This window comes from Prionailurus bengalensis, chromosome B1 (genome assembly GCF_016509475.1).
Source record: "Prionailurus bengalensis isolate Pbe53 chromosome B1, Fcat_Pben_1.1_paternal_pri, whole genome shotgun sequence".
Taxonomy (NCBI): domain Eukaryota; kingdom Metazoa; phylum Chordata; class Mammalia; order Carnivora; family Felidae; genus Prionailurus; species Prionailurus bengalensis.
The window spans coordinates 165050205-165065962 of record NC_057344.1 but is presented as its reverse complement, the minus strand read 5'-3'; the positions used below and the strand labels follow the sequence as shown (position 1 = coordinate 165065962).

The 15758-nt window shown below is 44.2% G+C and overlaps 1 protein-coding gene across 4 annotated transcripts; it reads right to left on the bottom strand.

Moving 5' to 3' along the window:
• Nucleotides 1-175: 175 nt before the first annotated feature.
• OCIAD2 (OCIA domain containing 2) lies at nucleotides 176-15672 on the bottom strand. Of its 4 annotated transcripts, none has more exons than XM_043572699.1 (8): nucleotides 15517-15672; nucleotides 13260-13387; nucleotides 9270-9356; nucleotides 8881-8977; nucleotides 7183-7236; nucleotides 3598-3645; nucleotides 2303-2420; nucleotides 176-539 (listed from the first exon to the last, which is right to left on the bottom strand). In XM_043572699.1, the coding sequence occupies exons 2-8, from the start codon at nucleotides 13323-13325 to the stop codon at nucleotides 458-460; spliced, it is 552 nt and encodes a 183-aa protein (XP_043428634.1). In that variant the 5' UTR covers nucleotides 13326-13387; nucleotides 15517-15672; the 3' UTR covers nucleotides 176-457. The 4 variants fall into 4 exon arrangements, with proteins under 4 accessions (XP_043428634.1, XP_043428635.1, XP_043428636.1 ...); XM_043572700.1 differs by lacking the exon at nucleotides 15517-15672 and adding an exon at nucleotides 14730-14921; XM_043572701.1 differs by lacking the exon at nucleotides 9270-9356 and having other exon boundaries at nucleotides 15517-15667.
• Between the last annotated feature and the right edge of the window lie 86 nt (nucleotides 15673-15758).

Genomic DNA, 15758 nt, shown 5'->3' with positions numbered 1-15758 from the left:
AGTCCCGTGTTTCTACCTCTATACACATTGGTTTTCTAGTCCCGTGTTTCTACCTCTAGACACATTGGTTTTCTTTGGGGCATGGCTTCCCAAGTTCCTGAATATTCACTCCCCTCCTGTATCCGCGATCTTAAAACCCTGGACAAAAGCAGAGTGAAAGAATGGATGGCCCAAATCAGCGAAGGCTTGAAGCACTTTTACTCAGCTGTAAGCAAGTTAAGGAATGCACTGTAATTTCTTTTTTGGTGTGTGAATGCCCCCGACAAGTTCTCAAATCGCAGACAAACATATACTGCTCGCTTCAATTGAGAATCTTCCCCAGAAAGCATGTCAAAAAGAGAGAAGCACAATGTTTCTGTTCCACTATACATATGTTATTTTAAAGTACACTTGAAATTCTAAATGTGTACAAATTCAGAGAGAGGTTTAAGGAACTTCCAAAGCCATAGAGACAAGTTTAAGAAGCTGAAGGCTGAGAGCTTCCCTTCTCGTGTAATCCGTGCTTGATTTTGCACTCCTCACAGGTAAGCAGGCAGTGCCTAGAATGGAAGCAAAAACAGAAGTCTGTGCTTTGTCACTGGTTGGTCTATCTAGTCTTAACACAGCGTGACTGAGAGGCGTCTTCTATCTGGAAGGTCACTAGCCTAATTTTTTTTTTTTAATTTATTTTGAGAGAGAGAGAGTGTGCGTGCAAAAGTGGGGCAGAGAGGGAGAATCTTAAGCAGGTTCCATGCTCAGCACGGAGCCTGACATGGGGCTCGATCCTATGACCCTGGGATCATGACCTGAGCCAAAAGAGAGTTGGATGCTTAACTGACTGAGCCACTCAGGTGCCCCTCACAAGTTCTAATATTTAAAGGAAAAACAGGAGTTGTCTCTTGGTTTGAGACCACCCCCCAGAATCTCATCCCCCCCACAAAGGTCAATAATGATCTTCACGTCTGATGTTTTCACAGGTTTCATGCTGCCTTTCAAATAGAACCCACTGTGACAAGTCAAGGTCTTGAAAGAAATGGGTTCCTAACACCAAACCTATCAATACTATCATAGAAATAAGTACTATTTACTGGGCCCTCACTGTCATAAATAATCACTCCTATTCCTTGTAACATGCCACGAAAACAATTCTGATCACCACTTTCTACAGAGGAGGAAACTGAAAATCAGAGAGGGTAAGACACTTGTCCAAGGTTACACAGCTTTGTAAGCAGTAGAAGTGGTTTTCACCTGGGTACTCTAACCACCGGGGTAATGTCCTTAACTCCAGAGTCCCGTGGCTGACACCTCGAATGAGAATCGCAATACACGCCAACCTAGAAGGGTTCTGAGAAGTCCCGCTGTAAAGAAACCTGTTCAAGTCCGGTGTGACCCCGTGATGGTAGAGGCCATGTCTGCTGATGAAGGTATTCGTTAGAGACCTGCACGATGTCTCGAACACAGTAAGTGCTCAATGTTGAGCAAATGAAACAGGTAATTATTATTGAATAGCAACAGCTCAAAAAATTGAGAGTTAAAGAGGTTTTTTTCAACAGAGAGATATGTTAAAAATTGTCTAATATTGTAAGTGGTGAAAAGGCCTTATTTAACTTTTTATAATTATCTTCATTACAATCCCTCAGTCAAAGGGGTGTCTGGGTGGCTCAGTCGGTTGAACATCTGACTCTTGACTTTGGCTCAGGTCATGATCTCATGGTTGTTGAGTTTGAGCCCCACAGTCGTGGGATCAAGCCCCGCATTGGGTTCCATGCTAAGCATGGAGCCTGCTTGAGATTCTCTTTCTCTCTCTCTGCCCCTCTCCACTGCTTGTGCGCACGCGTGCTTACTCTCTCTCTTTTATTTTCTCCAATAAAATAATAAATAAATGAATAAATAAAAACAGTCCCTCACCCAAAAAGATTACAAACCTGTTGCGATGACATGGATAGATCTAGAGAGTATTATGCTAAGTGAAATAAGAAAGACAAATGCCATATGATTTCATTCATATGTGGAATTTTAGAAACAAAACAAGTGAGCAAAGGGGAACAAATTAAGAGAGAGAGAGAGAGAGAGAGAGAGAAATTAAAAAACAGACTCTTAACTATAGAGAACAGTCGATGGTTACCAGGGGGGAGCTGGGTGGGGGGGGCTGGGGGAAGCAGGTGAAGGGGATTAAGAGTACACTTGACATGATGAGCACTGGCTAATACATGGAGCTGTTGAATCACTGTATTGTACCCCTGAAACTAATAGAACACTGTGCATTAATTACTCTGGAATTAAAATTTAAGAACTTAATAAAAATTTTTAAACAGTTACAAACCTGTTATGCCCTGGACCAAAACCAGCCCCACGGAGCTGATCTTCGACGGAATGGAATTTACTCTGGCACACTCGTATGTATGATGCCTTTCCAAGGGCAAATCCCAAGATACCCGCAACTGTAAAAGCAGGTGAGGAAAGATAATTGAAAAGCTCAGCATCGCCTCTATTAATTATCTTCTAGAACTTTCTACATTAACAGTAGTAATTCTTACATGAAAAGTACTGTGATAAATCAACGAACAAAACCTCTGACAATGAGTCTCCCTATTAAAGAGCAGGATTGGGAAATGGAGGCTTTCTGAGCTCCTCAGTTTTGAGCTGGTGGTGGAAGGGCCAGGATAGAGCCAGCAAAGGTGGTGTCTCCGAGGCAGGCAGCCAGTGGGAGGCCCAGGTGGCAAACAAATGCCTGAGGCCCCAGGGCAGGGAGGGGTGGGCTTTGGGCGGTGGGTGGCTGTAGGTGGATTCCAAATCCTGGGGCAAAGGCCCTTAATTCTCTTGATGGGTTACAGTAGGGGCAGCGGCACTCCATCTTGCCTGCAGGGAAGAGAGCTCACGAGGCAGAGGGAATCTCCTAAGGGAGAAATGTCCAACCTGCTCTTCTTGCTGGGAATGAGGTTTCAGACCCTGAACTGGAACGCGTCCTCTTTGTCCATAACGGGTCTGTGTATGAGTGGAAGAAGATGAAACCCCAAGTTTGTGGGAAATGTATTACTAGAAAGTCTCTGATTTTTAAAAATTATTCATTTGGTAGGTCCATTATAGAAAATATCCTGGGGATGCCTGGGTGGCTCAGTCATGATCTCGCGGTTTGCGAGTTTGACAGCCCAGAGCCTGGAGCCCGCTTCGGATTCTGTGTCTCCCTCTCTCTCTGCTCCTCCCCCACTCATGCTCTGTTTCTCTCTCTCAAAAATAAATAAACATTAAAAAATTAAAAAAAAAAAAGAAAATATTTAGAAAAAACCCGGCTAACTAGCCAAAAGAAGAGAATGACAGGCCCTAATGGCTCTATCATCCATATCATCTGCTTGGTCTCTTCTTGTATGTTGTGCCCATGCCTCTGAGTCCAGGCTTTAACGAGGCCTAAGGTGGAGTCCCTACTACTCAGTCTTATATCAGAAAGTGTTGAATGAACTAAGAACTTCAAAGCGACAAAAAAACAGACTGATTTTTCAGAGAGTCAACGCAGGCAGTTTGTTAACCTGACATTCATATCTCCAGTTGCTATAAACATCTTGTTTTTAAAAAGAAAAAAATGAATCTTTAGGGTTTGTTTTTTTAACTTCTATAACTTACGTGCAACTTTGGGCAATGATCCAAATCTTGGATTAGATGCTAAATAACCTAAGAAGTAATATATAAATACATTATTATTACATTTTATATCTTATTTAAATTTATAAAATGTAAATAAACCTTTAAAGGAAATCTTGATATACACAGATTCTTAAAGAGATGATTTTTTAAAAGTTATAAGTCAATTCTTAATTGAACTTAACTCTCAATCATTTTTAGCAAGTAGCAAAGTATTAGTAGCTTTAATGTACAGAAAAAGAACATAAAACAGACCATTTAAGACTAATTTAAATATATTGAGGGGGGGCACCTGGCTGGCACAATCCGCAGAGAATGCAACTCTAGATCTTGGCGTTCTACATTCAACCCCCACATGGGGTGTAGAGATTACTTAAAAAATAAAATTAAAAAAAAAATGGTATTGGGGCGCCTGGGTGGCGCAGTCGGTTAAGCGTCCAACTTCAGCCAGGTCACGATCTCACGGTCCGTGAGTTCGAGACCCGCGTCGGGCTCTGGGCTGATGGCTCAGAGCCTGGAGCCTGTTTCTGATTCTGTGTCTCCCTCTCTCTCTGCCCCTCCCCCGTTCATGCTCTGTCTCTCTCTGTCCCAAAAATAAATAAACGTTGGAAAAAAAAAATTATATATAAAAAAAAAATGGTATCAATGCAAAGAGGGGGCTAACAATCTAGTTCCAAGCAATTAGGCATAGTCCCCTCCCCTTTTTAAGTAACTCAACACGAAGTCTCAGTTTAGAGATTCACAGTATATGTATCATAATTTTAAGATGAAAACAATAAAACCTATGGAAGGCAGAGTAATGGTCTCCTAAAGATGTCCACATCCCAATCCCTGGAAACTATGAAGAAAATGGGACTAAGGTCGCTAATCGAGTAATTTTAAAATAGGAAGATTATCCTGGATTATCTGGGTGGACCCAATGTAATCAAGATGCAATCATCTTGAGGGCCACGTGGGTGGCTCAGTCAGTTAAGTGCTGACTTTGGCTCAGGTCATGATCTCGTGGTTTGTGAGTTCGAGCCCCCGCATTGGGTTCTGTGCTGACAGCTCAGAGCCTGGGGCCTGCTTCAGATTCTGTGTCTCCCTCTTTCCCTGCCCCTCCCCCGCTTATGCTCTGTCTCTCAAAAATGAAATAAACATTAAAAACATTAAAAAAAAAAGATGTAATCATCTTGAATATGGAAGAGAGATTCAGAGACATATCATGGCAGTATGAGAAGATCTCGCCTCAGTGTTGCTGGCTTCACAGACAGAGGAAGGGGCCATGAGCCAGAGAATGTGGGTGGTCTCTAGAAGCTGGAAAGGGAAAGGAAGCCCCATAACCCCCTCACCCCCCCCCCCCCCCCCCCAAGGAATGCAGCATTGCCAACACTTTGATTTCAGCCCAGTGAGACCCATTTTGGACTTTTGACCTCTGAAACCCCGAGATAAGCAATTTGTATTGTTTTAAGCCACCATATTTGTGGTAATTTATTATAGCAGCCATGGAAAATTAATATACAAACCTGGAAAGGTATATCTGTACACATGCAGAAAACTGTAGATTTTAAGCAGTTTAATATTTATAAAACATAACCCCTATAGATGTCATGGCCATATTTTTTTGTTGTCAGAAGTGGTCTGATGAAGCCTTGTTACTGATTGATGAATATATTTCTATAAAAAGGCTACCTTGAAGTTATAAAAATGAAATTATATTTAACAAATCACCTTTAAAGACAAGAATAATATTGAGTGAAATGGGATTCTCCTGGAAATGTGACATATGTGGTCTCTGACACCCCAAAAGGAACTAGAACATTTTCCCTCATGTTTGCTGGGTACAAATAGTCTTTTAAAAATCCTGGTAATTGGGGCACCTGAGTGGCTCAGTCAGTTAAGCGTCCCACTTGATCTCAGCTCAGGTCTTGATCTCAGGCTTATGAGTTCAAGCCTGCATTGCACTCTGTGCTGGGCATGGAGCCTACTTTAAAAAAAAAAAAAAAAAAATCCTGGTAATCAGCAGTGTTTAGTATAGTGGTCTTCAACAAGGCCAGGTACCTTCTTGTTATCTGGGGACCAAGCAATGTCTATGGAGGCTCTGGTGAGATGGAGAGAGAAGAAAGAAGAGAGCGTGAAAGGGAGAACAGACAGGAAAAGTGGAAACCTCTAAGAGGCAGGAAGAGGTTATGTGGGGAGGTGCTGGGCGGCTGCTAGTTCTCTCGATCTGTTGCTCAGATTAGACAGGGTCCCTTCCTTAGGCAGATGTAGCCTCTTGCATGCAGCCTCTTGCCATGAGGAATGGCGTGATGGACAGAGTTCGGGTGGATTTCAGTGTGACTTACCTCCTTGGAGCACAGCTGGGCGGGAAACAATCTGTCTAACCATACCTGGAGACCCTGGGAGACACAGGGACTCTGGCACAGAGAGAGCCGCTGCCTCAGTATCCTGTGGCTGCTGTAACAACTCACCACAAACTCAGTGGTTTAAAGCAACACAAATTTGTTACCTTATAGTTCTGGAGCTCAGAGGCTCAAAATGGGTCTCACTGGGTGACAGACCATTTGGGCAGCTACACCAAAATATGGCAGACTGGGTGGCTTAGCAACAAAAGAAATTTATTTCTCACAGTTCTGGAGGCTGAAGTCCAAGATCAGGTGCCAGCATGGTTGGGTGAGGGCCCTCTTCGGGGTTGCAGACTTCCTGTTGCATCATTATGTGATGAAAGGGGCTGGGGAGCTCTGTGGGATCTCTTTTACAAGGGCACTAATCCCTTCATGATGGCTCCACCCCTGCCCAAGGCCCCCTTCCTAATACCATCACACTGGGCCTTAGGAGTTCAACAAGTGAATTTGGGGTGACACAAATATTCAGACCACAGCACTGGGCTAAAATCAAGATAGTAGTAGGGCCGCATTCCTTTCTGGAAGTTCTAGAGTTTCTCTCGTTTCCAGCTTCCAGAGGCCAGCCACATCCCAGACTCCTGGGCCCCTCCTCCGTCTTCATAGCCAACAGTGTGGAACTGAGCCTTTCTGGTGCTGCCATCCCCCTGGTTCCATCTTCTCATCCACCCTTGCATTTTTAATGACCCTTTGATTACACTGGGCCCATCTAGATAATCCAGAAAAATCTACTTAAAAAAAATTTTTTTAATGTTTATTTATTTTTGAGAGAGAGAGAGAGGGAGACCCAGAATCTGAAGCAGGCTCCAGGTCTGAGCTGTCAGCACAGAGTCTGACACGGGGCTCAAACCAACAAACCGCAAGATCATGACCTGAGCCGAAGTCGGATGCTTAACGGACTGAGCCACCCAGGCGCCCCAATAATCTATTTTAAGGTCAGCTGATGAACAGCTGCAACTTTAATTTCTCTGCAACTTTAATTTCCCTTTGCCACGCAACTTAATATAGCCACTCCTTCTGGAGATTAGGACATCTTCGGGAGAGGGGGTGCTTAGGCTGAAAATAAGCAAAAACCTGCATACATAAATCTTCCACCAAAAAACAAATGCCAAGTGCCAAAAAGCTGCCAGGAGCATCACTGAAACCTGGGCTCTCAAGTCGAACAATAACTGATTCTGAATCTTACCATGGTGGACTAGTCCTTGGGTGGCGAGCATGCTCACAAGAGAAAAAGGCAGAGCTGCAAAAGAAAGATGCCATTCAATATCGCTAGTTTAAAACTTGGCACCTCACCCAGAAGTCAGGGGAAATTAACCTGTGTTTTCTTCTCTTATCTACCTTGGCAACGAGGTGTTAGTCATTTGTTATTTTACTTATTCAACAAGTATTTATTAAGCACCGCATGAAGAATTTTCTTGAGATCTGTCCCAGTCACTCAGCCGGGAGGCACAGCATTACCATGACAAAACCTAGCCCCGTGCCACTCCAGCTCTGACACCCGCCTTTAGGGACCGCCCATCACGCACCAGATGCTGAGCACCACAGACGACAAAGGTATCTTAGTGAGAGTGCACACTTAGCCGTTGAATCTGGGAGTCACCTTTAGCTGTCTTTTGAAAATTTCAATCCTACAGAAAAGTTAAAAAACAATACACTAAACTCTGGCATACCTATCTAGGACCGTTCCCAGCTTTTGTCTCAGAGGATATTTTGGATATGTCACAATTTGGATATGTCTATTTTCTGAAGATTATGAGATTATCACATTCATGTTAAACATGGGCGGTGCTGAGCTATGATTTTTAAAACAGGCAAGTTAGTCTGGCAAAGGCAGTATCTAGTTCTATCAAAACGCAACACTTCTTCCAAGAGCAAAGACCACTGATCAACATCCAGCTCCTCCTAGCAAGAGAAAAATCAAATAGCAACCAATGTTTCCACTCATATCTACCTGATGGGAGACAAATGGGTCATACTGAAATGTTAATCTACTAGTGCTTACTTAAATTACTTATTCATAGGTTGCAAAAAAAACCCAAAAAACCAAAAACAAACCTGTGAATTTCTAGGAGCACAATCAAGAATCATAAAATATAATATCAAGTTCTAAAGTATTGCTTCCAATTCCAAAACAATTGATATTGAACTTGAATGATTTGAGAAATGAAAAAAATGTGTATTTCAAAGTATAAATTATCCCAATGCTGCAAAACACTGGGACTAAATCTATGGGCTCTATTATGACATTTTCAAATGACAAATCATGAATTTTTTAAATTGGAAGAGACCTTAATGCGCAGCATGAATTCACACCCTCGCCTTATATAAGACAGGCCCAGCAAGAGGAAGTGAATCAGCAGAAAAGGTTATTTCAGAGACATTGTAAGAGAATTATTATTAACGGAATGTTGCCACTTTTTACTCATATCACAAAAATTTTAATGTTTATTTATTTATTTATTCTTATTCCACAAATATTTAATAGGCAATTTCTATATGTGTAGTGCTGTGCTTGGCTCTGGGATGAAGCAATGAACCTGATATTGTTTCCAAACTCAATGAAAGTTTAGTGAAATGTAGGAGGGTCAAATCTTTCCAGAAATTCTAAATAACACTCTTGGCACACGTCTTTGGTCACACAGAGGAAAGTGTGTATCACTTCTTGCTAAGTGAGGGAAGGTGTTCCTACATCAGGTATGACCTCTGCACTTAAAAGGGCTTCAATATGGATTTAGAATGGAAACAGCCACTGATATTTAAAGTTCTTCAGGGAATTATGCAGTCTCTGCTCAAAAGGGACTCATTACCATAATTCTACTGTGATATTTGGGCAGTTTATTGCAGCAAATATGGTGTTAGCAAAGATTAAGAGGGGTTCAATTACCTCTCTTCCAGAAGCTTTCTTCTTGACACTCTCGGATAATCTTTGAAATCTCTCCTCTGTGGATGTGCAGTTTTGATTTTGGACAAAATAATAGACTCTGCAAGGAAAGTTATGTGGTGAGTTGACTGAAATCATTAGAAAAGCATCTGCTGTTTTCTCTAGAGGAGGGCAGGGAGGTCTCTTCACTCAGGTCACACAGCGTGTGTCCTGTGTGGCTGCCAGCAGAGTAATGACCAGTCTCAGCCAGTGCCTTCCAAGTGGGAACGCTGGGTGGGTTTAGGCAAGGAAAGCATCCCAGCTGCAGAAGCAGAGTGACTCATGGACTCGCGAGTATGGAGCAGATATCTGGTCACAATGAATCACTGTCGAGGCCACATTTTCTTTCTTACCCCCAGCTTCCGTCCATGCGGCTCATCCTGCCTGCAATGCTCCTCACTCCCTTTGCCTGCCTGGTGTCCTTGAGACCCAGTTGCCTCCTGGGTGAAGAAGAGATTTCCCCCAAAGCACAATGTTTCCATCTCTGGGATCCCATTCAGGGCAGTGTACTACAAGTTAGCTATTTATAGATCTGCATTCCAATTCATCTGTTTATACTTCTGTATGCATTTTTAGGCTAAGAACTCGCCAACAAACGACTTTTAGTCATCATACTCTATCTTAACAGGTTTCTTTTTTACACATTCACAAGTGGTCTGCACGTAATTTCTGATGGGATGACCAACATGGTTTAAATGATCACTTTTACTAGATCTTTTTATTGTGTTGATATGCTATAATCTGGACTAACTCCCATCATATACCACCCTTCCCCTTTTGTGGGTATATATTACTCACTCACTCTTACTTCCATTCTCTATTCTCATATTCTCTATCGCTGCCATTCTGGGGGCTTAATGCCGATCATTTGTTGGTATGCATTGCTGCAAAATGTTCACTGTTATGGATGCATGCATCTTTTTTTATGCAAATGGAAGTTTTGTATATTTAATTGTATTTTAAATGTTAAAAAATATTTTTAATGTTTATTATTTATTTTTGAGAGAGACAGAGGGTGTGCAGGGGAGGGGCAGAGAGAGAGAGAGGGAGACACAGAATCTGAAGCAGGCTCCAGGCTCTGAGCTGTCAGCACAGAGCCCGATGCGGGGCTCGAACCCATGAACCGTGGATCGTGACCTGAGCCAAAGTTGGAAGCTTAACCGACTGAGCCACCCAAGCGCCCCTTAAAATGTTTTCAACTCAGCTCTATGCTTTTAAGATCCATCCATGTTGCTTACATATCTAGTTCACTGTTCCAACTGCTGGCTAATTCTCCAGGATGCTTCCTGGAGGATGTTTCCTCACCAGGGCATGTCTCCTTACAGTCCCCTGTGAGAATATTTCTCAGATATACCCCTAGAAGTAAAATACAGGGCATGTGTATTCCCGATTTGACAAAGTCTCGCTAGAGTTCTCTCCCTAATGGCTGGATCGTACTTACCCACACCAGCAGTCTTGAACATTCCTCTATGCCTACAGACCCCACCTAGGGGCCAGTGAAGCTGGACTCTAAGCAGGTTAAAGAACCAAAGCTTGGAATATTTGGCATTATCCAGTTTTCTAAATGTTGACAGTCCAATAGGTATAAATGTTAATATTTTATTTTCATCTGCACTTCTCTGATAACTAATGTGTTTGAGAATCTACATATTCTTCAGCCACAACGCCCTTCTCCTCGAATGTTGGGGCAATCCCTCAACTGAACCTGGGCTGTGCTCTTTTGTTATATGGTAGTTCAATGCTTTTTGATTGTGGTAACACACACATAATACTTACCATTTCAACCATTTTAAAGTAGACAATCTACGGCACTGAGTCCATCCACAATGTTGGGCAGCCACAACCACTGTCTAGTTCCAGAACTTTTTCATCACCCCCAAAGGAAATTCCATACTCATTAAGGAGCCTCTCCTCATTTCCCGCTCCCTCCAACCCTTGGCTCCCTGGCGATCACTAATCTGCTTTCTGGCTGCACAGATTTGCCCGTTTGGGGTAGTTTTATGTAAGTGGTGTCATACAGTATGTTTCTTTTTGTGGCTCTCTTTTCTCCCTTTGCATGATGTTTTCTAGCATGTGTCAATTCATTCATTCCGTTTTGTGGCTCAATAACATCCCATTGCATGGATATACCACACTTTGTTTCTCCAGTCATCTACTGATAGATATTTGGGTCATTTCTACCTTTCGGCTGTTGTGACTAGAGCTGCTACGAACTGTTTGAACACCTGTTTTCAATTCTTCTGACCCATACGGTAATTCTATGTTTAACTTACTGAGAAGCTGCCAAACTGTTTTCCCACCAACAAAGTATGAGAGTCCCCACCTTTCCACATCCTTGCCAACACTTCTCATTTTCTCTTATGTTTGTTCTTTTCAAATTAGCACGTTAAAATTCTCAATATGAATTATTTCATTAATTTATGCTAAATAAGCTAAGTTGTTTCTGTTTTAAATTATGGTCATGCTAGTGATTGTGAACGGTACCTCATTGTGGTTTTGATTTGCATTTCCCTAATGACCAATGACATTGGTCATCTAGTCATTTGCTTGTTGGCCATTCACATATATTCCTTGGAGAAATACCTATTTAAGTCCTTCGCCCATTTTTCTAATTGGGCTGTTTTTCTCTCTGATGTTGAGCTGTAAAAGCTCTTTGTATATTGTGGATAATAGACCCTTGCCAAATATGCATTTGAAAATAATTTTTTCCATCCTCTGGGTGGTTCATTCGTTTTTTAAAAAAATTTTTTTAATGTTTATTTTTGAGAGACAGAGAAAGAGACAGAGCGTGAGCAGAGGGTAGGCAGAGAGAGAGGGAGACACAGAATCCGAAGCAGGCTCCAGGCTCTGAGCTGTCAGCACAGAGCCCGACGTGGGGCTTGATTGAACTCACGAACTGTGAGATCATGACCTGAGCCGAAGTCGGAGGCTTAACTAACTGAGCCACCCAGGTGCCCTTCATTCATTTTTTAAAAACAAATTTTATTTAATTTGCTCCTTACTATATTAGTCACACTTGTATCTCCTTGTTTGTGAATTATTTATGTAGGACCTCTGCCGTTTACCTCTTGGATTTTTCATGTTTTTCTTGAGGTGCAGTTCTTTGAGTTTTGCCTTGCTGATTTTGCCAATATTCATTTTTGGACTCTTTGTAGGAGATAACAATGTGGATGACAGCCACCGTTTCTTGAGTACTTTTCCACGGGCCAGGCACTGTGCCAAGCACTTTACATGCATGATGACAGGTGGGAAGACCTCACGGCCCCTATGCCTTCAGAGTTCTATAAACCACTCAAGCAGGCGACCTCTGTCTTCTTTCTCTGTAACTCCCCACAGCACAGCGCCCGGCTGACAGTGGTCAGGGTAAGTGAGTCACGGGGTGAGAGAGGGAGCTCTTCTCACCCTCCACTTACCTTAGTTCCTCAGCAAGCACTCCTTATCACAGTGTAAATACCTCCTCTTGGTTCTGCCTCTGGGTGCAGCAGGGGTGGGGCACATCTCCCTCCCTCCTTTGTCCCAAACGCACACATATATATGCATCCAGACTCAGGGACCCTGACTACCACACTTGCTGTGAGTCCTGCAGTCAAGACTGGTGCTCCCACACAGTCTCCACAGAGGAGTTCTGGTGACCCTTTCCTGTAGAGCCATAAATGTTTCATGGTTCTCTATTTCACAGAGGCAACTCGGGTGTCTAAATTCTTTTCCTTGTGACTGCGTGTCATTTGTCTGTTAACCTCTCCTAAACTTTGCTCCTTAAACATCACCCCCCCTTCATAAACTCATTTTAGCTGGGAAAGTTGATGCTGGAGAACAGGAACTCCATTTTCCCATCACAATACTTTCTCTTTGCTTCATTTACGTGTCCCCGAAACATCTACTATTCCTTCTGAACAATTTGAAATATTGTGCCTGTGTTAACACCAGGGTTGTCAATCTGATCGCTAATTTAGTGGTTAAGGAACACCTGTCAGCAGCATAGATTAGTATGATTAGCCCTGGTAACAAAAATGTAAAAGCAGGCATGATGTATCATTCTGTTAGATTCAGTTAAGGCTTTTGCTCTGCTAAAGGAAACCTCTTCAGTCCTGGACAGCCTACGTTAAGAGTCAGGCTAGATTCTAAACAGGGAAGAATAAAGGAAGGATTTTATAAGTAAAAACTGAAAAGGCTCCTTTCAAGGAAGCTAGAAAAATAGTTTCCTTCCCCACTCCATTGTCTCTGCGCCCATCCAACAAAGTGCCAGACTGCAAAAAGTAAGATGACTGGCCAAGGATGAGGTCTAAGGAAGGTTCTGGATGATGTTCCTCTTCAGTTGGCAGACGTCCAAATTAAAAATATACCTGCTTGCTTGGTGGTGGCAAATGGGGGCCTTTATCTTGATTTCCATGAGTAGACACCGAAGCCATGATGACTTTGTCTCTGCTTCTCTTCTAGTTGCGCGTACTCAGCTTATTCGTTGACGCGAAGTCTAAGGAAAGTAGAAGGGAGTCACTATGCCGTGGCTGAATGTTTAAATCAACCTTAAAAACACCCTTAGTATCAACTCACCAATTTGGAAAACTTCTTTTCATTTTATCATTAGTCTTCATCTCCAGCCACCTGCGAAACTCACATTCTAATGCTTCTTCCCCACCAACGCACACAAATTAACTCACCTAGTGACAGATTAGAGTGTAGTGAAATGGCACTATGCACAGTGCTACTACTTAAAAATTGTGTCCTAAAAAAAAAGTTTCAATTCATTACAAGGTCACTAGGTACGACAAATATTTCTGGAGGGCCTACTATGTGCCAGACCAGGGAATACAAAGATGGATAAGACAAATCAGTGCTGAGGAAGCCCCGGGTCTAAAGGGGAAGAAAGACAAGTCAGCAGTTACACAATAGGCAAAGGGCTCCGTTACAGGTACGTACAGGGTACTAAGGAAGGAGAAAGAAAGGTCTATTCTCTCCAGTCAGTTCTGAAGACACCAAAGGCTAAGATTTTTGAGCTTTCAAGGGGTGGGTGGGCTCCAGAGGCAGGAAGACCAGTTTGGAAGGTAATATATTGTCCAGCCAAGGAACTGAAAAGACCTGAACCAAGAAGACCATGTGGAAGGACAGAGATGATAAATCTGAGTTTGGAAATGCTGGATATGGGTGCCTGTGGGTGCATACATTGGAACTAGCCAGCAGGAATTAGAATATTTGATAATTTGGGTCTGGAGTTACAGATTAGGCATAGGCTGAAAAGATGAATTTGGGAGGTGCCATCGTAAAGACGATAGGTAAAGCAAGAAACATGAATAAAATGATCTACAAAGAGTATTGGAAGATGTGAGCTTTGAGGCCAAGGGAATACCAACAAGAGAAGAAAAACAAAACAAAACAAAACAGGCCAAGAAAATGACTGAGAAGGAATAGTTGATACAGAGGGGTAGGAATTTCTAAAGGAGAGAATGAATTATCAGTATCACATGGCTCAGAAAAGTGATTTGGCAATGTTGGGCATAGTCCAGGGGGACCCCACCCCACTCCTCACCCCAACAATGGCCACTACACTCAATAGCCCTGGATTCTATTTCCCTGCAAAGTAAATATTATACACATTTCAGTTTCCTACTAAAATGCCAGGCATATGAGCCAAGGGGACCCTTAGTTGTACCACGTTTCACCTCAGATATCTAATGTTATTATAGAGGAAGCATGACGATACCCTACAGTGAAAAGTCTTGAAATCGGAGACCTGAGTTCAGATCCCGACTCTACTCCTCACTAGCCTTGTGCTTTGAGGCAAGTGATTGAATGTGTCTGTGCCTCAGCATTCTCACCTGTTACGTGGGGGTGATGGATACAGCAAGGGGCTTGAGGGGCTATTGCAAGGATGAGGAAGGAAGACGAGGGAGGAGTCCATAAACCCCAGCTCAGGACCCTGCGGATCCGCGGGCGGATCAGCAGTAAAGGGCAAGCTGTCAGAGTGGCCCTGGGCACTCTATTTCTTGAGGATCTTCAGGAAGCCTTTGCTGACCTAAGGCCAAATTAGATAGTCTTTGCTTAGGCACTGGGCCCCTGCCTCAAATCCGGAAGCAAGGACACCACATCTCAGCTTTGGGGGTCCCCTCAAACCCAGTGAATCATCAGTCCACATCTGAGCAAACCTCCCGGGAGCGTGCTGCCTTCCAGGTGCAGCTCCCGCCACCGTGCCCGGGGCTGGTTTGGGGTCCCTCTGCTTCCCCAGTGCTTGGGGTTGCAGGGGTGCTGGCAGCTGGGCAGTGGGGGGGAGGCCCGCAGCAGCACGAGGAGGGGTGCTAGCTCAGACGGACAGCGGAGGGGGTCGCCGCACTTTCTGGCGGCGGGGGAGGGAAGCCGGAAACAGCCCGCAGGACTCTACCTCGATCTACACCCTGAGGCCACCTGCACAACCCCAAACGTCGTACGTTTGCCCGATGTCGGCCGGAGCCCGAGCCAGGAGAGGAGGGGCTGGAAGGGGCGACTCTAGATGTCCCACCCCTGAGGACCCTGGCGGTAAAGCGGCAGAGGAGCGCCCTCCCCCCCCAACCCTTCCCGCTCCTCGCAGTCCCTCCCGCTGTCGCCCGCGGTCAGCCGGGGCGGGCTCACCTGCGTAGGTAGGGATCCGTCGCTGGCCGCGCCTGGGGGCCCGCGGAGCCGAGCCCAGACCGCCTCCTTCCGCGGCCGCAGCTGCAGCGGGACTGCTCCCGCCTCCCGGCGCCGTCCCCGCGCCTCGGCCGCCTCCCCGCCGCCGGGCCCCCGCCTCTTCCCCGAGCTGCCCGCGCCGCTCCTTCCTCCTCTTGCTCCGCCCCTCGGCTCGCACGGCGAGTGCACCCAACCCCCGCCTTTCT